Below are 27846 nucleotides of genomic sequence, written 5' to 3' on the forward strand. Positions count from 1 at the left end.
CGCAGAAATATTTTCATACCCTCATGACCTACAGTGCATAACTTGCCCACCAGCAGCACATCCAACACACCACCCATGAGAAGACAAGACAGGAGGAAGGAGAAAGAGGGGGAGAGCACAGTATAGGAAGAAGCACGGACAGGGAGTAGGACACAGGAGGAATCTCAGAACAGTGAGAAACGACAGCATGCAGGGGAATAAAATGTTGAGAGAAAGAGGAAAGTTAATGAGGGGCAGAGAGAAATAGCGTTTGGCACGATGTATCGATCAGAGAGCCGTCGAAGGACAGCTCTCTGCAGTCAAGCAGTCCAGTTGCATTGATAGAACATATCCTTGTTTTGTGCTTGTATCTTATTACATGCTAAAATTTTGGGCAGTAAAAGGTTAGCCTATGCTGTGAATTCACTGGTGGCCAGATTGGATTAATGGATGACTGCGAAGCCCTCCAGACACAAAGTGAAAGGAAAGATTTAAGAAGGCTCACAGCTGTTGCAGTTGTCACACACAATATTCAGACACAAAGAGTTATTTCGAATGCTTTCATAGCCATTTGACTTTCAAACATGATTCGTGAAAATGAAAAGGCTCTTCATTAAATTTTTCCAAAACATGGGTGTGGTTCTGGTTTTCTTGGACATAACTCAGCACCAACCCTCACAGCTGTGTATTCAGAAAGCTGATCATAGAGCTTGGGTTGATGGGGACAACAATTGAAAGATGCCTTTAGAGCTGGGTGGTGGGGGGGTGTGGACATAACAGGACTGTGCAAGAAAATGCGATGGGAATAATTTGTCGTTGGGAAAAAATGTCTGCTAATTTAAGTGCAGTGCATTGGTAAACAGAAACGTCACAAGATGCTTGAGTATAAATGCTCTTGTGGCAATATCCCTTCTGTCAGTATTGGTAGTTTTTGTGTATGTGACATACATGTGCACATTAAAATATACTTATGTCCCAAGCAGGGATAGACACACCTTACATTGTGTTCTTAATGTCTCACAGTGCAGTCTTCAGAGACCCAGTGTACTCAGGATGAACACTATGGATAGCAGCACAGAAGGAAGCCAAGGTAATCTTCGAGTGCTTGGAAATACTCAAGACAATTAGCCTGCCTGCCTCAGACAAACAATTGCCCATAAAAGACAACAATGCCAAAACATTTTATGTTGTAATATGTGCTTCACTTGAGGTTAGTGAGCGTTAACATGTTTTGGGAACAATAAAAGGCTGCCTGGATGAACTGCAGAATCATCCTTTTTTCCCTTTTTTGTCTTAATGCAAATTGGCAAGGACGGCTCACACAAAAAGTGAATCCAAGCCTCTTTTTTTTTTTTTATTTCAAGTGTCGTTTTACTTCCCTTTCATTAGTGTATGTCTCTTGACTATTTGGTACCCTTAATGTAAAGGCAATAGTTTCTTTGTTCACAGACATTGGTTCATACAGCTTTACTTATCAAAATGCTTTTGTAGTGCTTTGTTCCTTTTGCGAACTGAACTGGTTAGACACACTGCTTGAAGGTAGTCTGAGCTTTCAGTTAAATCTAGGGAGTTACAAATGTCTAAGGTAGAACAAAAGATTTGCATTGAATGGATTTAATTATTAAGACTGGATTGCTTTCTTCATCTTTGATCCTGAAATCGATCGTTTGTCATTACGTGAGAGGCTGCGTCAGATCCAATGGGCTACTAATGGCTGGACGAGACAGCAGCTCTTTTTAAAATAAGTCGCAAGGTTAGTCGCCACAGAGAGATTCTGATTCCATGGTAAAGGAGATATCAACCTAATTCTATAGCACCAAAAATGGGTTAAATGACATATTTCTGCATGTTTTGTGACTGAATATGCAACTATGTTTCAGTGTTTGTGCGTTTGTGGGAGCATCGTCTATGTGTGTTCGTGTAAAATATATTTATACATTCCTGTGTGTCTCCTCTATCCTCTCACATTGATTATTTAACCCCTGAACTATACTTGCGAACAGCAACAGTGAAGTTCAGACTGGGTTTGAGTTATACATTTCTTTCACTGCAACACAATATTTGATCCCTGTAAATAAAAAATAGCAATAGTCTAATAATGTTTTTACATTCAGATCAACCTGCAGTCACAGGTTTAAATAATCTATTTGTGTTTGAATGAGACCATGTCAATAAATAAAGGATGAAAATATAAAATACCCAGATTTAGAAACTTCAATTATGATATGAGCCAGAATTGAACATATGTCAACAAAGATGTTTTTTTTGTTTTTTTTTTTAGAAATTATTCTCAGATTGCTTCCCCATAAACTGAGATGACCTCAGGTGCGTGTCATAAAACCACACCCCTGTTCACAATGCCTTCTGCATTGTATACAACAAGCAAGGTTTGTAAAACAGCTCTATTAGCTGGCTGGAACTTCATCTGACACACTCAACTCACCGGGAGCCGAGGTTTGCAATGAAATTAAAACCAACAAAACCAAACACAAGAAATAAAATAAAAGCTATGAGGTTTTGGAGGAGGGTGAAACCCTTTGGCCTCACCCTTGAATCTGCAGCTTGGCAGTGGACCAGTTCAGCTTACTCTGATCACCATCATCAAAAGGACTCGACACAAACTTTTAAAAAACATCAGGACGTCAGTCCTAAAAACACATTCACATATCACACACACTTATCTTGGTTGTCTCCCCCACCTCCTCCTTTGTGATTCTCTCATTTGATACTGAAATATTGAACAGATATTTGGACGTTTCTTTTCTTCCTTATCCATTATGACTCTCTCTCAATTCCCTTCTATCTCTGTCTTCATCCTTTCCTTCTTTCCTCTTCTTTTTCCTTTTAGCCCACTTTTTGTGGGTTGGTAGCGCGCACGCCCTGCTCGTAGGTGATCCGCTGGCTGATCAGATACTGTGCTGCTTGCGTAGCGGCTGGCGACCCTGTTATGGTAACTTTACGGTTCCGAGTACCAGGAATGAACTCTCCTTTTTTGGAGATCTGGATGCGGGCTCCTGTTAGCTCCTGGTACTCTACCAGCGTTTTCCCTCCTTTCCCTAAGATGGCACCCACCAGATTCTCGGGCACAGCAATCTCAACCACGTCCTTGGCACCATCTGCCAGCTTCTCTGTTGCCAATAGGGAGGAGGCCATCAGTGGGGATGAAGCATTTAGGTAACCGTTGGAAGCCCCAGTAGCAGCTGCTAGAGACCCCAAGGAAAACCCACCGAGACCTGTAGCAGGGTGGCCCGCACTGCTGGAGGCATCGCTAGCATAGGAGGCCAGAAGGTTAGCTGCAGCAGCAGCAGCCGGGTTAGCACTAGCTGCTACTGCAGCAAGGACCCCTGAAGCAGCTGCTGGGTTGAGGCCCAGGCCGAGGGTGTTAGTGTTGTAGCCGTAGCTGGCCAGTGTGTTGAGAGCTGAGGTGATGGCCAGCAGATCATTACCGGATAAGCTGGACATGGCGGCAGGGAAGGCGCCCATTCCTGTCAATCCGGCCTGACCCAGAAGGCTAGAGGCAGTGGCAGCCGCTGCAGCTGCATTGGGCAGCACTTCGCCTGTATTAGCATAGGGGGAGCCAGTGGGGTTGGAATTGGCAACTGGGCCTGAAACATTGGAGTAACTTATGTTGAGGCAGCTGCTGCTCTGAGGGTCCTCCTGAATTTTCTGCACTATGATTTCCACGGCCTTTCGGTTCTGTTCGGGCTCCCCGCTGATGGTTACTACTCGCTCCTGCAGGTTGATGCCTTCTGGTTTCTGTGAGAGCTGCACCCAAGCCCCTGACTGCTCCATCACCGCTTTCACTGTGGCTCCACCCTTGCCAATGATCAGCCCAGCTGTGCTATTGGGCACAATCAATTTAGCCTGTAGAGAAACAGAAACACTTTGGTAGCAATAAAAGATAACATGAGGAATATACCATGCCTCAAATGGCTGACAGAAAGAGGGATGTCTCTCAGTGAGTCAGAGTACTATACCAGCCCCCGCTTTACTCAGCGATTTGTTAATCCCAGGGGTTTAAGCTGCAGCTGCCACACGGCTCTGTCTAGCTATGAAAGACTGGAGGTAAAAATAACCATATACCCTCACATTTTCCTGACCCTACCAGACTGTGGGTCATGGCCCAGAGCACAACTATTACTCACAACTAATAAACGAGGTGTTGTGGAAATGAAGTGTTACTATCACACAGTGAATACACACCCTAATGACCCCACTAACTGCCTAGGATCTCACCTGTTTGACTCGGTCAGGGTTGACTGTGGTCTGTGGCTGCAGTATGCTGACTGGTTCTGGTTTCTGGGCGCTCTGGGGCATCTCGCGAACTTTCTCCGCAATGAAGTTGTGGACACCATTGAGGGCTTCGACCGTACCCTGTATCAGACAGACTCGTTCTGTTGTTCCTGTTACGAGAGAGCAGGATAGGACAAACACAGCAGAATGGTTACTCTAACGTGCTCTGAGCGGGTACTTGGCAAGCAGATTTAAGGGATTTGGACTGAACTAAAATCTACATTTATGTTAAGATGTCTTGGCAATGAAGACTGCTCTTTGACATATCACAAAGACACCCAATTACTAAGCTATTGCTCGCTTCCTCCATTTATCCAATAAATAGAGAAACAGCTGAAAGACTGAGCCATGCTTGGTTAGCAAGCCATGGGGGGGAGAAGGATTCCTCTTGAATGATGTAATACTTTCAGTGCTGTAACACTCAGCTTGTCCTTGCCTTGCAGCTCTAATAGACTAAACACACAGTTGTCCTTCCTCTGGACTTTTTTCTACACCCACATTGATGACCCAACCGGCATTCTGTTGCCATGGTAAAGGGGCTGAGCCATGGAAACAGGTGATGCAACAGTGAGTCCTTTATACTCGCTTGCACGATTTTTAAAACACTCTTCCTTTTGTATCAAGCTTCCTGCTCTGCTTTTCTGTTTTCTGGCTGAAATTGAAATGTCTCTCGATTTCCTTTGCCGGCCTGGCATACGGATTACATTTGAGTAAACAATGAAAGCAACATGACCAATGATAAGAACAGCTGAAGAGCCTCATTGTTGGCATTTCCATCTTTAATTAAATTTCAATATTTTATACATATATCTGCATCTGTCCTCCAGCAATTTAGGAAATACTTAGTGAAAATATGTCACATGTTATCAGCTTCATGCCACACACATGTCAAATAATGTATTTAGACAGTCAATAGGTCAGTCCAAGCATATCAAGAAAATCTAATTGGACAAAAGTTCACATGTACTGCACTAGACTTTATTTCCTTTGTTTCTTTTGGGTTCCAGACATTCAGTATTGCATCATGTAAGCAGAACAATAAATGAAACGGCTGGAGACTGGTCCTTTTACATTTTATTAGGTGTGTATACATCGATCAACCACCTATATCAGCCCACGTCACATCAGAGTTAATTTACGTCTCAGAATCGACTGGATTGTTGATATCATCTCATCCAACTAAATTCTTATTGGTCAGACAGTTGACAGTGTTATTCTCATCAGGAGAAAGGCAATCACTTAACCCATCCAGAGATGGACTGAAATTCTACTCTTGAGTCAGCTCCAAACTAACTGACAACATGTCAATGAAATCACAGGTATGTCTGGATTTTGACAGAAGTCCAAAAGGCAGATAAAGTGTGCAGCAGTTTCCATATCACAGCTCATCAACCAACAAGTCATATCTAAAAACATTAAGTTACCATGTCTGTCAAATGAGGCGACTGTTGCTCAGAAGGTAGAGCAGGTCGTCTGCTAATCAGAAGATTGGTGATTTGATCCTTGGATCCTCCAGTCTGCACGTCAAAGTACACTTGGGCAACATGTTGAAATCCGAGTTTCCCCCGACACGTCTAACAGATCATGAATGTGTGTTTGACAGTTAGGCAAAGCACTTAAGCATAGAATAAAAGCACTGTGTCACTGGAGGGAAAAGTGGTAAAGAAAAATATGAGGGCTCAATTGGAGTAGAAAAGCACTATGCAAGTACCACTCCATTTATCATATCCCACCAAATGTAATCTTCCAAGCTTTAAGCTTCCATTCTGAACATATCAAAACTAGTATATTTAAACATTTTGGGTTGAATAAAAGTTTTATAACAAGCAGATGCTTTTTACAACTTCACTGCCATCTGCATCTGTCAGCAACAGCAGCTAAACCTAAAACAAGCCTGCTCACTCATCTAAGTGGAGAAAAATCAGAATATGTTACACTTTCTGTTTAAAACAGCAAGAATTAAGCTCAAGATGCTAATAAGTACAGTGTTAACCTAGCGGTAACACACACACTCATCACATAAATTGCACCCTGCAGCCCTACTTATGTCTAATGAAGATTTTTGTTGTTTTTGTTCTCCACACACAAAAACAGGAATAAGCTAAATTTCACAATCATTGTACTCTTACTCTTTTAACTCCTACCATACTTTTTCACACAGTTATAGTATATTAGCACCAGTGGCAACAAAAGCTCATTTGGCATCTCTTAGTGTTTTGCTGCACCTGCCTGTCCTTCATGAAATAACAAAGTGACAGACTGCAGCTTGTGCGTGCACGTGCTTCACTGGCTGCAGACTCTTATGTCAGCACATGTATCACAGAACACTATTAGCAATATTTCATAATGATAATGGATATCATTCATTATATAAAACACACAATACTTTCTAGATATATGCTGCATTGGGGGAAAAGCCCAGCCATTAGAAAATGAATCTGTGACTGAACAGTGGGTGTTATTCCCTATTAAGCCTAATTGCTTCCATTTCTCTATCACGTTTATTAATAGCAAGTATGCTGGAGGAAATGGTAAAAAGATTAATTCTTGTGTATGAATTGAACTTTAATATGCAGTCAGGATACGAACAACAAGGACAAAATCCCAGGAACCAGTCTGTTTGCAAAATTGAATCACACCCACACAGAACTGCGACTTCAATAAATTCACCTTAGCCTGACTTACTATAATTTTTTAGACTGAGCAACCTCATTCCTTGAAAAAGCCCCATAAACTAGGCCATCTTAAGTGATGTAACGCATCCTTAGAAGATACGTTGCCCCGAGTCTTTGTTGTTTCTGCATTAAATGCTGAAGAGGTCCTTCTGCTTTGCTTGCTACAGTAGTTATCAGTTAAACGTCTCTGCTTCTGCAAAGGTTTTCACAGATCAATACGGTTGTTTTTGCTAAGAGCACATCTCATGATGTGTTACTATAACTTTTGTCACTAATGAGTCACTATACAGAGGATGTGAAACTGTCTGAATTTTCCCCCCCACCCTTTTCACATCCTCGATTGTGTGCATCAGATGACAGTGTTGTAAGAAAAGCTCCACTCTTGAGTCACAGAGTAAGACCGGCAGCAACAGAGAGAAATGTGTCAGTGCCCCTGAGATCAAACATCTCAGTCTTCAGCTTTCCCCACGAGACCAGTGACTTAGGTCTTCTATCTCCATCCTAAAGTAAGAAAGTTTCAAAGTTTCTCTCTAGTTGACAGAAAATACACATCTGCATTAGCCGGTCCAAATCGTTTGCCTGATTTATTTAGACTCTTTGCCTGCCACACAAAAAATATCACCCATAATTACTGTCATCACATCAGCAGATTTTCCAAGTAATTATTCACACTACAAATTGAGCTGAAAATTCTTTGTTGGAAAGCTCCATTCTGAATATATTCATGCCATGTTGTTGCAACATGGCATGAATATCCAAAATGTAAACACTGATTTTAAATGTGGGGATCTTTTTGTAATCTGCCATTGATATCCACAAATATTCCATTTTTGCCTGACCAAAAGTTTCAGCCAATCCCACTGTCAATCTTTTAAAAAACACAGTAAACACATCCAGCACAACAAAATAAGCCACTAAATTAGACACCAATTAGCTTTATGCACTGGGTTCTAGGACACTATGAGACAAGTAGTCCCTCTTTCTCACTGTCGATACTAATGGGATTTCTGTAAGAAAAAGATTCTGTCTGATTTCATGAAGAGCAGCTATTCCAAATATGGTCATATCAGCACTAGCTGTGAGAACAGGAACCCCACACACCTGCTGCCCCACCCTTTTGTTTGCAATGGGAAGCTAATCAGGAGGAAGCTGGCTTAAAGCAGTGGCATTTTTTTTTAAACACCTAACACTGAAAATGTCTTCTCAATTATTTAAAAAGGATCAAGTTGTCTTTTACTTAAATTGAGGTTAGTAGATAACAACAGAAAACTCTTGTTCCCTAAACAGATCACATTCATTTGCCTTAGTTTTACTGCATATCTCCAGCAGTTCCCCACCAAACCAGTGGTGCCCACACCGTTTATGAACCACTAACTTAAAGGGAGAGTTTAATGTTTTCATGTTTTTTTCAAACTGTACATTATGCAAATTATTCTAATAGAATCCAAGCTGAAAATGAGAATAATAGTTTTATGCTACATGACATTTATGACTCAAAAAATAAAAGTACAAAATTTAAGAAAATAAGGTATTTGCAGGTAGCAGAACCTCAGATGGAGGTTCAAAAAGAAATTACCTTTCAGCGTACTGTCAAATAAATAAGGCCACTAACAAGTGACTAGACCAACTGCTAATGTAGCACAAAAGGTACTGTGTTACAGCCAAGTCGAGGTCTAGCAATACCTGACCTTACAATATAACAAGATCCTTCAGTTGTACCAGTCTCCAATCCAAGGCCAGTTCCATATACTTCCACCCAGGAAAAAAAAAAGACCGGTGCCAAAAAACCTGGAGGGCCCAAGCTTCAAACCAGTGACTAGTGGGTATGGGAGGGGCTACAACAAAAAATAAATTCTGCAATGATTGACATAGAGAGACAGATTGTACGCATCCATTACCTTAACTGCTGCTTGTAGTGCTACATAATTTTTAATTGTTAAACCACTGCTGTAATGTAGGGTGTTACTCAAAAGACAGAACCTGTTTGGAACCAGCGCTGCACTGACTGACATTGATTAAAAATGTCTATTTTGTTGGGTTTAATACTAAGTTATAACCAAGGTTATTATCCTTAACGAAAACTAACGAAATAACGAAAACTAGAAGTGAAAAAACATTTTCGTTAACGGAAATAAAAATAAAAACGAGACTTTGCGAAAAAAGGAAAACTAACTAAAACTGTAATGAGTGTTCACAAAACTAACTAAAATTAACTGAATTTATAGCAAAAATGTGTTTAGTTTTCGTTGATGTGTGTGTCATACAATAGTCAAAGGTGAAAATGAAGTTTAGTTTCCAGGTTTTGTTCTTGCTGTGTCTCATTATGCCAGCAGGTGGCAGTACGTTAGTCGAGTCGTCTGTGTTGCTGCTTCGTCCACAAAGCAGATTCATGTCAGGAAAAGTCGGGAGAAAGCGCCAGAGTCCAATTTGGGATTACTTTGAATATGACTGTGTTTTGGATAAAGCAAGTGTCTTGTAGTGGAAAGAGACAAATTATGAGGGACATTTCTAAAGGGAAAAAAATCCCACAACCCTTAAAGTGCACTTGAAAAGCTCACACAAGAAGGCTAACCTAGTTTACCTTGAGAAGGTAAGGGAGCACACTCAACCCTCATCCCCAGAAACAGAAGCTAACCCAGGCAAGGCAGCGTGATGCATCCCAAGACAACAGGACGGGGATATCTACACAACTGTGTGAGTCAATTGCCTTCCAAAAGTTTAGCAATTCACTTGAACCAAAATTACAAACACCCGGTGCTGCAAGAGTTAATAGTCTCATTGGGGCCAAGATATACCTTTTATAGTTGCCTGGTATCAATGGTTGTTCTAATTTATTTATTTATTTATTTATCTAAAGAACCCATAGGTGGGAATGTGAGTTGTCTGTCTCTGCGTGTTAGCCTTGCAACAGACAGGTGACCTGTCCAGGGTGCAGGGTATGGTAGCTTGAATAGCAACATACCCAATGATAAGCAAAAGAGAATGACTGATATGATGAAACTGGGATTTTGTTACACTTAATTATTGCAAACACAACTAAAACTATAACTGAAACTAATCAAAACTAAACTGAAACTATGGATTTTCAAAAAAATTAAAACTAAACTAGCAAACAATTGATAAAAACTAATTAAAACTGATATAAAATTGAAAATCTGAAGTCAAAACTAAATAAAAATAAAAACTAATGAAAATTGCAAAACTATTAAAACCCTGGTTATAACATTTAGTATTAGTTTTGCACCGGGCATTTCACAGCTTTCATGGTGTAACGTTATATTTACTTTACTCTTCATTCCAAAACCAACCTTTCAGTTTGAGGCTTGCACAGAAGTCCTGTGAAGGACGACGTCATTTGTAAATCTGTGTGCAGACTGCAACTCTGTGCATGGAAATTTCTATTCACGGTTTATTAAGCCATGTGTGCAAATTTACACACAGCTCTTTTTCCCTCGACAAAACCCAACAGGGGAGTGGGGGTCTGTAGTAAACTGACCTCTGAGTGTAAAACTGGTGTCCTTTTAATCAGCTGACCTTTGTCAATCACCAAGAACAGCAGTGATTGTGTTGTTTTTTTTAATGCAATGATACATCCTGTATTGTACTTGCAGCTCAGGTCATCTTGCTCTCTGCATCATATTAGCACCAGAAAGTAGAACAGCACAGACACAATAGCACACAATTATGAGTCACTGGAGGCACAGCCATAAACCTGGGAAAAGTTCCAGTTTTAATCAGTTTGAAATCCTCACCTATAGTGACACTGTCCATATGGGTGCATGAGTATGTGATGCACATAGATAGTAAAACAGAAAGTTTACTTTAACACAGTTTCTTTGTCTGCTCTTCTTTGAAGAAAAGACCTCATCTTATACTCTGTGGAATAGTGGTGGTTTCCAGCATGATGTCATGATTTCTTTATGATTAGACAATGAAAAACATACTTCAGCGACGTCACGACAACCTCATCTGTTCTGTGCTGTACAAATTAAGATGCTGGCTGAAGGCCAACTGCACAAAGTAAAGGGTTGAAATCTGGCTCTAAGTTTATGTTCAAATCCCAAACTCCCACGGGTCTCTTTGCAGCTGCTTGTGTGTGTGTGTGTGTGTGTGTGTGTGTGTGTGTGTGTGTGTGTGTGTGTGTGTGTGTGTGTGTGTGTGTGTGTGTGTGTAAAAGAAGGTGCAAGTAGAGATGTATATGTGCTTAATGCATAGTGTACAGCATTTATACAGGCTTCAGTAATACAATCAAGGAACATCTCAGATGAGGCTGGCAGGTCATTAAAGAGTCAGCATTCATGTGTTAAAAAGTGAGCACGCAAACTAAAGTTTAGCTAAAGAATTATGTCATGGTATCTGGCCCGAACTCTCCTGAATACCAGGAACCAAATCTGAACAAAACAGTGTGTGGAGAGGAGGGAAGGGGAAACTTGGCGTGTGCTGGAGAAGCTCGGGTGCAGCTGGGAGGGGTCAAGTCCACAGAGAGAGATTGAAATAGGCTATTTCTGGGCCTGCCCTGCTGTCCCCACGCTCACATACAATCATGCATCATCCACACCCTTCACTATCTCCGGTCATCCATCACAGTCGGCCGCAGCAGGGCCCGGTTGTACAGATCCCCACCAAGACTACTGAATTCACAGTTTGAAGCTGTCCACTGATGGGTGGGTGATGTGGGGAGGGTGAGAACCACTACAGAGACAACTGCAAAAGAAAATGGCTGCACTGGTTTCTTTAGGATGCAATTTTGAGCGTTGTGGTGAGCGAGCTCAGTCTGCTGGTGGGTGAGCAACGATGGTGTGAACTGTGTGCAATGGCATTAGCATGCTACGCTAACCCAAAATGCAGCAGATTCATCACTGAAGGTCACACAGATGTGGCGCGTAAGTTTAGGAATCCAGAAGAGTTAAATCAGCATCGTTTAGTCTCCACAGGCTACTTCGTAAAGCAGCGCTCTCAACTGTTGTACAGTAGCAGTCCTAATTTGACTTGTGTGGGCCAGAACAACCACCCAGTCAAATTCCTGCCAGCTCCCTCTCCCTGAACTCTTCTTCTCACTCAACACGATGATGAGTAGGGGGATGGGCAGAGCAGGTGGTGGCCTATGAGCACATCCAGAGACCAAGCGGGAAATAAGGATATACATATCACTCCTTTCATTTGTTCCAGTGCTTGAGTAGTAGCTGTAATCCATTCCCTCAAAATGGCTGGCCTCCTTTGTTGAGAATTTCAAGCCATGCCCTCCAAACATGTATCCTCTCACCGTGGTTAACAGAAACACGGTGGAAAAATATTTCCCAACACATCCTCATTCTCCTCTCCCCCAGCGTTCAGTAATTCTTTGCCGCAGTCCAGTACGTCCAATAGACTATGTGCACGTTAGCATATGCTACTTCTGGTGCGGAAACTCCTGTGGGGAGCTTTGTTTCCGGTGTTCTATTCGCACCTTGTTTACGGTCCAAAACAAGTTAAGCAAATGAACGAATCATGCAGCGATTTACATTTCTATAGATGTCTTGGGCATTTACCCAATATATCTGTAAATGATGTTCATCGACTTGTCGATATTTTTTTCCCCCACGCCTCAGAGCAAAAGAGAAAAGGGATTCAAATGTTATATTTCTCAGCTGTCCCTCGTTTATCGCGGGTGTTATGTTCTAAAAATAACCAGCAATAGGTGAAATCAAGTAGCCAATTTTATTTTTTGACGGTGCAAAACGTTTCGTGGACATCGTGGACATACAGTACTGCACTTCAGAGTCACACTGCTAGCGATCGATGCAGCGATTCTGTACTGTACAGGAGAGACGTCACGGAGGAGATCGTCTGCAGCGATCAGGACGCAGGACACAATGTGACGTAAAAATAAGCATGCAAACTTGCACTAAAAAATCTGCGAAACAGCGAGGTGAAAGGTGAACCGCGTTATAGCGAGGGACCACTGTAATTTTGAAGGTAAGTCACAACATACTCTTCGTAAATACTAATGTATAGAAACCCTTACCAGCAATCGTTCATTTTTTGTGTGGCTTTTTTTCACGGTTTGTTAACATGTAGTGTAGGTGTGTACTTGACTAGCTGATATCGACATAACGGGGAAACATCTGGTTTGACTATTCTTCACCTGTAGTTTGAATGCTGAACATTTGCCTGTTTAAATCATAAGACCAGTCACTATACAGAGATGTGCTTCTGAATGTGGACGATGTGTCTTCTGATTTTGTAATGCAGCTCTGCTTTCCTTGAGTGATGTAAACAACTGATCGATCTAAACTCTTTAAACGTCAAAATTGATCATTAGATTTTTTTATGACACAACAGTGGTGAGTGTTCCCACCTTCTGATCTTTGTAACTTAACGCGATCTTTCCGTTTCCGAGTTTTGGACATGATTTTGGAGTATATCTTCGCAGTAGCGATTGACCGCAAAGTAAAGCTACCGGAAATGTACAACCCCACATCCGGTCTCAAACCAGGAAGTTAGCATTTTCTCGTGCACGGGGTCTGTATATCACATCCAGGTCCCAAAGGAACAGGCCACATTCAAACGATACCGTGTAGTTAAATTAAAGGAACCTTGTGATGATCCTGCTGTCACCAAGCAAATAACCTAATACAAAGTGTTCAGTGTTCAAAACTTCAAAAAAAAATTTGAGGATAGCATGTAGCAGCTGCTAAAAGCAATTGGAGAACTGTCTGTAAGTCCAATGTGAACACATCTGGAGACTTTCTCACAAATCTACACACCTACATTTCCCATCAAAAGAGGTAATTTGCTCTTCAATACATCTAAACTAAAAGTACACTCCTACACAGGGATTATTTGCTTGCATCAGATATCACAGAAAACATCTGGACCTAATGAGCAGCAAGACGCTAAGCACCTGTTATTTTTCAGCAGGTTGAAGTGTCCTCTGAGGCATGAAGGACAAACAGCCAGACTCCTCTACAACTCAGCCGTTTTGTGTTTGGAGGATAAGATGGTTCAGCTTTGACCTCCGTATGATAGGGGTCAGTGAGCTGCACGGACATCCGTCTCCTGGTCTGAGTGACACCCTCCAACACAGCTAATGCTTTGGATGCATCTCCTCTGCAGCACAGCATTTGCACTTGCATTTCAGAGGAGGCGAACAAGATGGCAGCCCTGCATAATTTTTCCAGAAGTGCGAGACAGTTGATGTATTGCAATGATATAAATACATATAACAAATAAATGCGCAACCTGCTAGCTATGTAACCGCGCTGAATACGAGAAAGCTTGGCATTTCTTGAACCTGGTTCACCTCCCAGCAACGGGACTTTTGTTCCCTGCAATAATAGAGCTGGGCGAGATATCGATATTTTAAAAAGGTTAAATGTCATGAGAATGAGTTTTTATGGTGTTATAAGATTTCTGAAGTCTAAAATCATCTAATGTCAGCATTCGTCTGGGACCCTGGCAACAAACCACCTTCCAGTGTTACAAGCCAATAAGAATCTTCTCTTTTTTTCTATAAAGAGATTAAGTAACCAATAGCAGCTGAGCTAAAATTCGTTCATAGTCCTGCCCACTCACTCTTTACTTTTTTCTGGGGTCAGTGAAAGTGGAGGATCATAGCCTGCTGCTAACAGGGATTGGCTAGATATGCAACAAAGCAAATTTTTATCAACAAAGATCACTATCAGTTTAACTGTAGGGTGTACTTACAGTGTTTTGGGGGCTTGTGTTTTTGTTATACCAGGACCTGAAGCCATTCTAGCTGGTTAAAGCAACCAGATGCCGCTGAAAGCAAAATTTTACTTACGTAGCACAAACCCAAAGGCCCTACATGCAATACTGTCCGTGTTTATATGAAAAGAATTCTGATACATTTTTAAGTATAGCATGAGATAAGCCACAGAGTCATGTGTGGCATCTGGGGCTTGACCCCCAGATTTGAGGATCTGTGACAGCAAATAAAGTAATGAAAATTAAAATAGCCAATAAGTAGACACTTTCATGTTTTCCCATCACCTGAATACCTGTCTCCAGTGGAACACGACAACCCCGTTGTTGATTCATGGGTCTAATGTGGCTTGTGTGTTTAATGTAATTATTAGCTTTGACTGTATGCACACAGGTTAGCGCTCTAGGGAAAATGAAATGATGAAGGAAGACCCTGACCTGTACAAAGTTTAAGGAACAATTTACAACAAATAGTGAACTAGTGAGTGCGTGTTACTATCTGTGATGGTACTTTATGTGCGTCAGTCTACTTTCAAAGTCTACTTTCATGGCCACATTTTTTTTCTTAACTACTATGAAATATTGAATCAAATGTGGCCCAGAACCTAACACACTCAAGACACAGACGTGCTGCTCTGCACTGCTAAAATCTGGATTTTTGTAACTGTAACACTATCTGACAAGCTACTTATTCACATACAAGAAAAAGACTGCGCTAAGAATGTGGCTGTATTTACATGTTAAGTTATCGTTCAGAGAGAAAGAAGCCGTGGACAGTTTTTATTCAGGATTGTATCGGCAGCCATGTCGTCTACTAACCGACTGCACTGCTCCTATTGTCTGCGCCTCTGTCATTCACAGACATCTTCCTGAAACGGACAGGTGCAGCAGCTGTTCCAGTACAATTTGAGTCTACAGAAACTGAAACAGCTATTTTAAAAAAAAGACTAAAAAAAAACGACCATCTGTGTAGTATGTTGGGCTGATATTTGAATTTTATTCTGGGGACACCCGAGACTTTTAAAATCTGCCTGTATGGGACAATATTAGAGATTTTATGTTACATTACATAAAACATTTTCTACAGTAAAGCTCTCACTGCACTCTTCAGTATCTCTTTGCTTTAACTTCACTGACAAAGTTCTCCTGTAGCAATCAGGGACACACACACAGCGCCGCTCCGACAATAAGAAATAACTCAAAGTTTGATGCCGTGGGTTAATGTGAACAAAAACAAGAAGCTAGTAGCCAGTGGACATCGCTGAAGAATAAATAACTATTCTTACCTCACAGAAAACAGGGGCTGCTGGTGTGACTTGTGTTTTTTATGCATTTGGATACAAACTAACCATTTAAAACACCGAAGTCACACAAGGTGAGACAACAGCAAACAATCAACTCCCATGTTTTATGCATCTAACCTTAACCTCTTCATGGAAAGCAGCTGACAGTAGGTAAAACTGTGAAGCTTTTCTAGACATACACTGAAACTGTTATTGATTCTATTAATAGACTAAAGCAGTATCTGTAGCAAAGATTTAGCTCCTGTTCGAGTCCATGCCCCTGCCATCGACACACTGACTGTGCACCAGAATCTGATACAGCCCCACTTAAAAGAAACAGAGCCGTGCCTGACTGAGTGAAAACAGTTCAGACAATTAAAAATATATCCTCTAAACATCCATTAAGTCACCTGCAATCAAGCTAGGGTTATGTTTGATTTGTGTTTTTGCCACATGCTAAATAAGCAAATATTCCAATATTTGCAGACGTTAACAAAGTCTTATAAAATCATTTTGGCACTGCGGGTTGTTTGTTAAAATCTTTTTCCTCTTGGGTGTTCAAATAAGCAGATTATCTATAGAAAGGAGTCAGCATTCAACAAACCCTAATCATATGAGCTGCTGGTGACCTGGTAGATTTTGAATATCAAGAAGAAAATATGGAAAATGATTTTACAAAACGGTTTCTTAAAAATTGCAGCAGCTTCTGGTGGAAGTATTAAAAATGACTTTTACAATTTCTTTTTTGTTGTTGTTAACAGAGCACGCATATTTGCACTTGTACCATATATCAAACGCATATCATGTATCGCCATTCAGTCCTAAAGATAACGAGATGTATTTTTTTTCCCGTATCGCTCAGCCCTGTGTCATAGCCCCGTCACTGCCAGCACACATTTCTTGTTTTTATTCCCAACATCGCTGTCAGCAGGAAAATGTGAAAAAGTAATTTTATAAATTCAAAGAAAGTCTGGAATTGTCTGCAACTGTCTGCCACTGTAACATCTCCATGCATCTTTAGTCTCTCAAGGACAAAAGGATAATAAGTTCAAAGAGTTCATGATTACTGCGTGATTAAAATGTAGTGCAATTATTCCTGGGAAGCCAAATGAAGAGGAAATATCAAAATCAGCCTTCCACTACGACGTCGCTCCTTTGGCCGGGTGATGAGTCAGACGACTCGTGTATATGAGCCTTTGTGATCATCAATCTTAATTACCGAGTGCTCATTCTTACCTGGGTAGAAGTCTTTGGATTTGGACAGCTTAATGGTGGCACCCGTCTCTTTCTGCAGTTGTACGATGGTCTGGCCGCCCTTGCCAATTATAGAGCCGGCTGCATAGCTGGGGATCAGCACCTTCAGGAAGTACTCACCCTCCTCTGGGGAGAGAGACACAAAACGGGAAAGGGTCACATCTTATAAAGCATCTCTGCAATTTTTGTATACACCAAACTGTTACCATAAAAAAAGACTAGAGTAAGAAAAAATAGCTTTCACATAAAAATTATAACCAAGTTCCTGTATTACTCTGGTGAAGGAAAGATCTAGAAGTAGATTTTGTCTTTTGAGTCTTTGTAGCTTTCAGTACATTCACATTCTATCAGAGATCATGTTCTGTGTCCTGTCCCAGATTTCTTGTAGAGTAAATGATGACCTCCTTTCCAGTTTGCAGAGGTCTAAATTTATCTATTTTCAAGGAGTTTTTGCAACCTCTGACTGAATTCAAAGCCAAACCCAGTGTTACTAATCATTTCTCACACGTGAACAACAGGAAAGTAGAAGGAGCAGTTCAGTCTGAATCTGAAAATGTATCTTGTAAAAAACACAAACTCATTATCCATACAGTTCATGGATGCCAGTACAGAGTGAGCCTTTGTAATTAGAAGACGCGTGGAGAACATATGGGAACCAATCCCACAGATTTGCTCAAAGGGTATACTGCCAAGATGGTCTAAATCTCCTCCATTTTGGAAGGGGCTTCTGTGGCTTACATTTGCTTGTAGCAGTCAGTGAGTGACAGAACGTCAGTTCGAAGAATTTCAAACCCGCGTTTGCCTTTTAGCTTGGGAACTTCATTTTCCTACAGTGGCAATTAAGAATTAATCAACCAGTGGGCAAAGTGTCCTTCCAAGAAAGCCCCGATCATATTGAGTGTGTAATCTAGTAAAAAGCAAATCAGCCACATATTGAGCCCAAATGTAATAAAAGAACCTGCCAACAATGCATCAAATATGCTGTATTTATAGATGCGTGGCAGCTGGGTTTACCCACTGAATTACTGATATTATACCAATGACGTCATAGTAAACACTTGATACAGGTGCGTACTTAGTATACCAAAGCACTGATACATAATCTGCCTTGCACGCTGATCTGGATGCAATGACGTCATGTTCGATCCTTTTTCAGCTGCCTCAAGGGTGACGTCACTGGAGCGGGCAGAGATGTAAAAAGGCACTGTCCACGTTAGTCTGAAGAGATTTCTGATGCATTTTCAAGCACAGAGACAAGATCGCTTTTTGACAGCAAAGCCACGGCGTCTGTCACCACATCGCTGCGTCCCGTGTCAAGCCGAGGGTATCGAATGTTGGAGCTTGACCGGCACGGTGGATGGATGGATTGAGGTGGACCAACCTGTTGCCTCAGTCATGCCCTCATTAGAATCAGATGTGAATGAACATGGCACTGTGACATGAAGGGATTTCACAGCCTACACGTTACTTCTTCTTATTGCATTAATATGCCCCTCATGTTTCATTCAGACACAGGCTTGTTGTGGTGCACATCACCCAAAACCAACAGCTCTGACAAATGCACATGATTGCCATGCCATGATGGTTAATTTCACCTAATTGTCCATACTCGTGTGAGATGTCCAAATTCACAGGACTGCTACATTAATATGAAATGACACATATGAACGCGATGAACAGCTCGTGGTGCTGGTCAATACGTTGGTCTTCTCAGAACAAAAGGACGATTTGCAAAACTCACTCTAATCACCCCTGCTTCTCTCACAATGAGCAACAATAAAATGACCTTGGAGAACAAATAAGCGTGATTCATGACTGACATGGTCGCTGTAAAGCTTTTCAGCCCTCCATCACCCTATCACGAATATTGGCTACCGTAGCCACACAAAGAAATTCATTTGAGTGATGCTGATTGCAGGATCTAAACATCCAACGACCTGTTGTTGACAGACAAGCCCAAACCCACTGCGTAACTTTCTGCTCATCTTCAGCCAGAGTAAACCCAGCAGGGGAGGAAGCCACTAAGATTCCCTCCATCGCCCTTACAGCCACGTTTGCTGTCATTAGTCAATAATTAATTCTGTCCTAGTGTCTGAGATCACAGTAACAGGTTTTAATGGCGTCATGTGGTAGAGTAAACATGGCAATCTGTTGCTGCAATCCGCCAGGGAACGGGAGCAGTGGGGCACATTGGGAAGCTGAGCCAGTGGGGTGTTAGTTCAGACCCCTGCTTCCAGTGCTGGAAGGATGGCTTGGAGACGCGGACTTTGAGCCAAATGTGTTTAGTTAAGTCACTGGAGGGGGGTGGGTCAGAAGGAAATGCCTTGTGACCGTACTCCCTCCTTCTCACTACCCCTCCAAGTACCCATTCTGCATTTCAATGGACTAACCTGCTCCTGACAGCCAGCAAGGACGACGGAACTCAAATGAGCAATAATGAACAAACGAGCTCTCGGTGTGTAAAATTGCATGTAGTCTAGCACGATGGATCAATTCAACAAGTCAGACAAAAAGAGTTTGAGGCTTACCCATTCTGAGATCTGCTGCTTCTCAAGTCCTCTGTCAGATCGCCATCAATGCCGGGACACAATCTCTAAATGGGATCTTAACATTAGCCTAGGCATAGGTGCAATGGTAGTGTTGAGGAATGCGGCCAGTCGACCTTTTTCACCGAGGTCTAATTCATCAGTGGGTGCAGAAAAAGAGATTTCACCGCAGCATCCGAGCCATGCTTGCAGCTGGCCAGAGCCTCAATTGTCCAAGAAAATGCTAATGCAGGCTCTCGGTGTTTTCAGTGAAAGACGGCACGCATTGTTCAAGCCTGCATCGGTTTGAAGGGGGGGGTCTTCCCTGCCGCATCACCCTTTTCACTGCTCTCATCCATATTCATCGAGTGGCCTGTCTGTCTGCAGCAGCACGCAGGACTGACGCCTCGCTCGGCCAATGGGTAGCCTGCTTCCTCCAGCACGTCATATCCCCACCCCCTGATGCCGGTCCCAAAAAATTGAATTTTCTCCCCTACTCCGCCTCTTTTGACGCAGCACTATAAAGTATGGCAGTCCATTCACTCACTTTTTTTAGTGGAAAGTGACAAAGGTGAAGTGGCGGAGGGAGCGGGTTTCAGCGCTGAGCACAGAAGCATGTGGAGTGACCTTCAATAGTGGCTGAAGAGGTGTATGGAGAACATAAGCAGATGATGAAGGAGGTGGAGGAGGAGTGATCTGAGACGGCGTGCCTTACGCCACCCACCCTCCTCCTCTCCTTTTCCCCACCCCCAATCCCTTAGACGGCCATGTTTGAGAGGGCGGAGGGGCTCATCAACCATTGCAAATGGCAGTGCCGCAGAATGGTGGAGGGGGGTGATGAAGCCAATCACTACGACTATAAATCTTACACCGAGAGGTATCTCAAGCGAGCGTAAATGTGTGTAAAAACTGCAGCGTGAGCATGTCAGTGTCTGTGTGTGGACCTGAGGGTGGCAGGTTCATTTTATGGTGATTTCCAGGGAAACTGTTAAAAAAGCAGCCTTTTTCCTGGCTTTCTGATGACTTTCATCCACAAATCAAACCTGAGCATCGTGGCCCATTTGGCTTTGGAGGGAATGCCTTCCAGAAAATTCTAGCAGTCTCATTCACTGAGAGATGCTCTGGTATATAGACACAGTTCCCCTGTAGACTCCACTCCCTCCTAATGGTCTATCTCTCTCTGCTTTTCTCTGTCTTCATTTCTATCGCTCTCTCATTCTCTCTTTAACTGCCACCTGGCAAATTCACAGTCCGCTCACGTCACATCGCTCTGCAAGGGCACCTGTGTCCTTCCCACCAAAAAATTAAAAAAAGAAAAATAGCTCACATTCCACTGCCAACCTTTCCATTAGCAACATTACGAGATCATACCTAATCCCTGAGCCACACAACCTTTTTGGAAGGCACATGCTTGGCAGCAACATAGGCTCAGAGTGTGGGTAATTAGAAAGAGGAACGAATAAAAGATGTTCACTTTAAGGACAGAAGAGCAACGCTGATAAAAGAGGAGCAGTGTTTTTCCTCGTTCAGTGTCCACAACTCTTAATGCACAACCAGGGGATCGGCTTTGAAAGAGCACGGCTTCCTTCTCTTTGTTGTAACTGCCAGTCATGTTAATGATCGGTTCGGTAGGAATAGCATGATCAATATCAGACGTAGTCAAGGGCTTGGTGATTACAAGCATGATTGAAGATTATCAGGCTGTCTAGCCCTACTGCTAACAGAAAGGCTGGGGGCTTGCATTGTTACATGCGATGCATGCAGATCATATGAGATGAAACAGGAGGTGACATCAAAAAATGTTACATAAAGCAGAGGGGGGGATATTTATGAAACAGCTGTTTTGTATAGGCCGTTACAAACCTCTGAATGTGCATTTCAGGTAAGCAAGGATACGCGACTATGTTTCAGTGAAACTGTTAAACTCTGCCTTATTGCTTTGGATGCTTTTATTATTATAAAACACAGTATACACGTTTGCTGGGATTTCAGTATAAAGGCAGTATATGCTGCAAGGCGGCCATATAGAGGTGCTGCTTGACTATACTCAGGTTAGCTAACTAAACTGCAAATGTTACTACACTGGTTGTAAATTGAATTAGCCTTAAGTTGCCAGGGGCTTTTTAGCATGCATAGCAGCGCATCCTTTAGATTTTAAAGGGAAACACCATTTCATCGTTGACCACAGACCAAACATACATCTTTTCTTCAAAGCTGGACATGCTACAGTAAGCTCATAAAGTTCTTCAATCTTCACATTTATTTATGCACACTCATTATAATTTGCTATGTGAATTATCTGTCTACCTTTTTTTCAAAATAAGAGGAGGTTTGGGGATGAGACGCTAATGATTACAAATGGGATTTTCACTTTGTTTTCCTTGATAAAGCAATCAGGTATTCTCCACACTGATACAATCTCTTTCAGGAAGTCATCTGAATCACCCCTGAGACAACAAGACAGCCTCTTCAGAGTTAGACGTTCATCAGCACACGATTAATTGTGCGGCTGCGTTTTCTGAAAATACGATGGAGGCGTGATGCAGAAATGAACACAGAGTGGGGCTGGTAAAACGCTGTCTGATGCCATCATACAAAACCCAGCACTAAAAAACCTGAGCTGTCGGTGTAGTGATTTATATATATATTTTTTAGAATCTACCCAAATGTTCAAAATTTCAATTCACACCACCAGGATGGGAACAATGCGGCAATGTCTCTGTGCCGCAGCTAAATGGTGAAAACTCTCCTAGAAGCAGGAGCGCTGCGTGACTTCTCTTTTCTACAGTGGTTTTAGGGGTGCTAATGGATGACATATGGTGGTTGGATGTGTTCTAAAATACTGTCTGGTAGCTCGATGGTCCATGCGTATCTTGCTGAAATTACATTTCTGGGGTTCAGTGAAGTGCAGCAAAGATGCACTTGTACTGTTGGAAATGGGATATAATGCTGCCATCACTGAGTGCTGGGCTGTCAGGGACACAAAGACAAAAAGAATTTCAGTGACATATGGCGAAGAAACTGCTTGTTCTCTGCAGACGTCTAATTAACAACAAGTTCTCGAATAAGTGGTCCCTGTGAGTTGCAGACCAGAACAATCACGAGCTGGAATAAGATGTACAGGAGCTGGAATCAACCATCCTCACTGCTGCACTCCAGCATCTTACTGACAAATAATAAAGCATGAGCGCTCCACACTCCTCCACAAAAACAAATCAGGATCAATTTGTTCAAATAGCACTGCAGTGTTTTTGTAGTACCCTTCTCCTGCACCTCACCATTCCCCCATTTAAAATGACGTTTGCCTTCAATTTAATGCATAGATTCTCATGCACGATTCTGGACTACAGCACCCAGCTCTGCTTCTCAAGCACTTACATGCTTTCAATTAGTGTTCTAGTGTTTTACAGTTGTTCTTTTATCATTATACAGAGGCAAGCTAGAAGGTGGCATGTCAGACATCATGAGGCTAAAACAATTCCAAACAGATGCTGAGTTCTGGCTCAGCGCACACCCTATAAATAACCTGGGTTTACTAGGAATTGGGCCTGCAAGTGCTGATGAGCACAAACCCTACAGGGTGGTATGAGTTTCATCTGTTGGCTTTTTTGCTCATTTCATCTTAAAAGCACAAAAAAGAAAATGAAAAAAATCTGAAAACTCCAACTCAGCATAAATCAGGATTATGATGCTCCAATCTCACAAATCACCAACACAATAATAGGCTCTGTTGTTTCGCCACTTGTTTTAAAAGGCTCACAAATCAACACTAAAGTGTCCAAGATCAAAGAGCAGCTTCCTTTCCAGTGCGCTGCTAAAAGTTTGGCTCACATACTTGTCATATTTGTACTGGTCAAAGGTAAAGGTGAGTGCTTTGCAGATCCTATGACTCAGGGCCCAGGCATCAGTACTGATTCACATTCAGGGTAACGTTTGAAGACTGTGATGACATTTCTGTCACTCCTCCTCAGATTTGTCTATAGCCTCTGCAGAAGAAACCCGTGCCTAATGTTCCAACAGACACAAACTCTGATGAACAGAGACTTCGGAGAACTTTTATGTTAAATAAGGTGCACACAAATCATCAGCTGTCTACTGAATTACAACTTGCCAGCAAAAGCTCCAGATGTGGAGTAGAAAGGTTGCCGAGTTCAAATTCTGAGCTGACCTAAGATGAGGAGGCCGCTCACTCAGTCGGGCTGCTCGAGCATGCAGCGTATGAAGTAACAGCCATAAACACACTCAGTATCTCAAAGTGCCAAGTGCACAGGTGCTGCATGTTAAAGCCAACATGCCGCCCAGAACTGCTCATATGGGGCTTCGGTATCACACTGAAGGCTGTGCTTTGCCGTTGCGCACAACAAAGGCTCAGAGTTAATGTGGAGAAGAAGAGGTGGATGGGCTGCTGGTTATTGCTTTTCTCTTACCTCCAGTGTTGGTGCGTTTGGTACAGCCGGCCTCCTCAGCCGGAGTTTCCAGCGGCCGTTTGCGGGAGTCTGGGTTATCGGCGTCCATATGGGTCTGCTGCAGGCTGTGGAGATTTGGATTTGTGAATATCCCGTTGTGGTCAACGGCTGCTCCGCCACCACCACCACCACCGGCCATCATCATCTTTCCTCTCCGGAGCTGTAGATAAAATTGCGCTATTCCCCCGTCTTTCTCACACACTCACAGCGCCCTCATCACCACATAGCCGTGCACCGTGATATGAACGACAAGTTTGGGGGGCTCGAAGCGGTCTCAAAACGATAAACACCAGGATCAGGGTTTCCTCTTTCCTCTGCTCGTCTGGCTGGTCCCTCACGGAGCTAAATATAAGAATTCCATTGAGTGAAATGCGCTCTTTTAATGCGCTCTCCGTCGCTCCAACAGCATGCTCCTTATTGTTGACGCGCAAAACAACCCGCGCCTTAAAATAAAAAAAGCAACCCCACACTCCGAGAGAAGACAAGTGCAACAGCTTCGCAGAGGTGGAAAACGTCTTTCTTAACTTCTCTTAACGCCATACTTCTGTTTTAAGTCCAGTGCGATGAGTGCAGCTGTTGTTATTGTTGCCTTTGTAGTGCAAGAGGGGAGAAATATAGTTTGAGGGCTCCAGAGAGGACTACAGTGCCACAGACCGGCCAAAAGACACGGGACCAGATCAGCTAAGACTGATGTGAATTTGCTGCATTCCTTTTTTTTCTGTGTGAACACTGAAGTTATTTATTTAGTCCAGGTTTCTTATGGTCAGTTTGCCAGTTTTGTTTTTGGTTTGTTTGGTTGGTTGGTTTTCTTTTGAGTGAAGCTTAAGCCGATTTGGAAATCTATCTTTGCAATAATACATTCATACAAAGTGAAACATTTAAAAAAAAAGGGGGGGGGGGGGGATAAACATGGAAATGAATGTAACTTTTGAAAGAATTGTTTCCAGGATGTTTTAAATGAAAGAGTTCATGAAAAAAAAGGTAAACATATCAGAATGAAATACGCTAAACCATTTTTGTTTGATTTTGTTCATTCTTTTTAAATTAAACAAGTTATAATGATTTTCACTGAGGACAGACTTCCTCAGTTCTGTAGCCAAAAGTGGCCATATTTGGGTGAGAGGGTGGATATGCTAAGTTAAGCCTAATGCTTAACTAAAGTTTAGTTAACAAGCTACGACCATAAAACCCAAATATTTGCATAATAAGCTGACTCATAAAATCTTTTTCCTACTAATCTGATCAAAAACCTCTCTATCACATAGTATCACTCTAAAGGTAATTCCAATTCAATTCAGTGTTTTTTATACAGCGCCAAATTACAACAGCAGTCGCCTCAAGGCTCTTCATATAAAAGGTAGACCCTACAATAATACATACAGAGAAAAACCCAACAATTATATGACCCCATATGAGCAAGCACTTTGGCGACAGTGGGAAGGAAAAACTTCCTTTTACCAGGAAGAAACCTCTCAGGTTTCAAACCAGCTCAGGGAGGGGCAGCCATCTGCTGTGAAGGGAGAAAGACGAAATAAACGACATGTGGAAGAAATTCCATCAGAAATGCTCCAAAAGGAACCAACACTGACTCCAGCTGGCTGAGTTGAGGCCTGGCTAACAAACTATGTTTAGGACATCTGTCACTCAAAACAGTGACACCTCTGACTCCAGTGTCCAGTTCAATAAGCGGAGGTCACTTGGAAAAGGTGATCATTGTTTATTGAGATATAGGAGTTAATGTATTTGGCAATTAGACTGTGATGATCCATCACGGCAAAATGGAATCCGTCGGTGATAGGATTTAGGACAGGACCCCCGGAGTCCAGATGCTGGGGGTGGTGAAGATGAAAACTGAGGCACAGTTGGACCTCTGACTGAGGTGTCTTTGAGGTGGAGATGAGGAGGAGGTGGGTTCCACAAATGAGAGTCTGAAAGGCAGGAGAGCACAGATTTAAACCATACAACGTGGAGGCTGATTGGCTCACAGGAGACGGGTAAGAAGATGATTGGACTAAAGCAATAATGACACTATTGATATTTACAGTGCGGGAAAGTGGTAGTCATGTAAAGAACAGGAAGCAAAAACCCAGAAAAGCCGGCAGATGAATGATTACAGATATTCCTTATTGAACTTATGTATAAGCTTCATTTAGAAATAAATAATCCCCAAAATCATGTAAAGAGAAACTACCCATAAAGACCAAATTGTACTGGGCTGAATATATGGCACTTTTTCTTTTCCGCTCTAGAATTGGCTCTTTAACACAGGACTCTGTCATTTTGACTGACTGTTGGAGCCACTGTTAAGTGGCTAAAGAGGGAAGGACAGTTTTGGGCTTAATATTTAGCCCCCAGACAAATTGATTGGCAGCTTTTGTCATAAATTTAAAATCCCATTTTTACATACTGCTTTGCTCAGTTTTACATCATTGTTGGCAGAATATTGTATCCATCAATTTTGGCTTTTAGTGTCAGATAAAGATAATCAAAGCAGATGAAACAAGACTGAAAATGTTAGTTTTAGAAATACAAATTTGAATATCTTTATTTAATTAGTTCTTTGTGGCTACATTACAAATATTCTTGCTGCTGGATCAAGATTTAATTGATCTCTATCCTATTTAAATATGATATATATCACTACTCTTTATATATACAGAATTTTGCCCAACCTCTTGGTGCAGAGAACGGCAGTGGGTTTCATTTCTGAGCACTTTATTATAGATAAAGGGCTCTTCCCTGTGTGTTCTGGGACAGGATGTTTAATGTGGTGAAGGAAGTACTTCAGCATCTACTGACAGCAGACTAAAGTGGAAGACCAACACAGACGCTGTATAAAAAAAGAGAATGAGCAGGTTCTAATTCTTCAAAACACTATTCTAGTCTGCTGTGGCAAACATGTGCAGCATCAGAGCTGGTGACACCAACAGACTAACTAAACTGATGAGGACGACAGGCTCTGTGACAAACTAGAGACTATTAAAGCTATGTTAGACAGAAGTGACTGAACAAACTGTTGTGGATATTGGGTACTTCTAACCACCCTCTGTGTCACTTACTGGACAAGCAGCAGAAAACTTCCTCTAAGAGACTGATTCATCTCCACTACCACAAGGAAAGCCGCAGCAAATCTTTCCTCACTCAGTTTGTGAGCTCCACTCACTTCTAGTATTCTCTTCACGGCACAATTGCTAAGAAGGTCCTTTAAATTGGACATTTCAAAAAAAGTTTATAATGGATGCATCATTGGGAAAGATGTGTTCCCCTGGAACAGAAAACATTTAAGTTCAACAAAAATCAAGAAACTCATATACCCCTGTTACTATACTACAGCTTTACACACACACACACACATCAGGTGTTGCTATCCTAGTGGGGACATCTCATTGACATAATGCTTTTCCTAGCCTTTTCCCCTAAACCTAACCATAACCCAACTGTAATCCTGAAACTAAAACCACATTTTGAGTGTGAAAAATGCCTTCAACCCCGTGGGGACCTGGATTTTGGTCTCCACGTGGGCTGCTGGTCCCCACCAGTATAGTAAATTTCAGATTTTGGTCCCCACCAAGATAGCAAGAACTGGAACACGCATGCACACAGACACATACACACCAAGGTCTTCCAGGTCAACCTAATGATTTGTTGGTTGAAAATTGACTTTATA

General features: G+C 42.0%; 1 protein-coding gene and 1 long non-coding RNA gene across 3 annotated transcripts; one reads left to right on the forward strand and one right to left on the reverse strand.

The window, feature by feature from the left end:
• On the forward strand, positions 1-27343 carry LOC120721638. The gene is made up of 3 exons (XR_005693213.1): positions 1-120; positions 23929-23936; positions 27333-27343. It is a non-coding gene; the product is annotated as an uncharacterized LOC120721638 (long non-coding RNA).
• Positions 342-24769, reverse strand: nova1 (NOVA alternative splicing regulator 1). Of its 2 annotated transcripts, none has more exons than XM_040012101.1 (4): positions 24141-24769; positions 17171-17314; positions 4216-4382; positions 342-3843 (listed from the first exon to the last, which is right to left on the reverse strand). In XM_040012101.1, the coding sequence occupies exons 1-4, from the start codon at positions 24322-24324 to the stop codon at positions 2824-2826; spliced, it is 1515 nt and encodes a 504-aa protein (XP_039868035.1). In that variant the 5' UTR covers positions 24325-24769; the 3' UTR covers positions 342-2823. The 2 variants fall into 2 exon arrangements, with proteins under 2 accessions (XP_039868035.1, XP_039868044.1); XM_040012110.1 differs by lacking the exon at positions 24141-24769 and adding an exon at positions 19717-20412.
• Positions 27344-27846: the final 503 nt, after the last annotated feature.

This window comes from Simochromis diagramma, unplaced genomic scaffold (assembly GCF_900408965.1).
Source record: "Simochromis diagramma unplaced genomic scaffold, fSimDia1.1 OVJJ01000123.1, whole genome shotgun sequence".
NCBI classification, from domain to species: Eukaryota; Metazoa; Chordata; class Actinopteri; order Cichliformes; family Cichlidae; genus Simochromis; species Simochromis diagramma.

What these genes read in the sequence shown, in the direction of transcription:
- nova1 (XM_040012101.1), bottom strand. Translation starts at nt 24,324, where the DNA reads ATGATGATGGCCGGTGGTGGTGGTGGTGGCGGAGCAGCCGTTGACCAC. An exon ending in CAAACGCACCAACACTGGAG is followed by an intron (nt 17,315 to 24,140) that starts GTAAGAGAAAAG and finishes CTCTCTCCCCAG; the next exon opens with AGGAGGGTGAGTACTTCCTG. An exon ending in ACCCTGACCGAGTCAAACAG is followed by an intron (nt 3,844 to 4,215) that starts GTGAGATCCTAG and finishes GTTTCTCTACAG; the next exon opens with GCTAAATTGATTGTGCCCAA.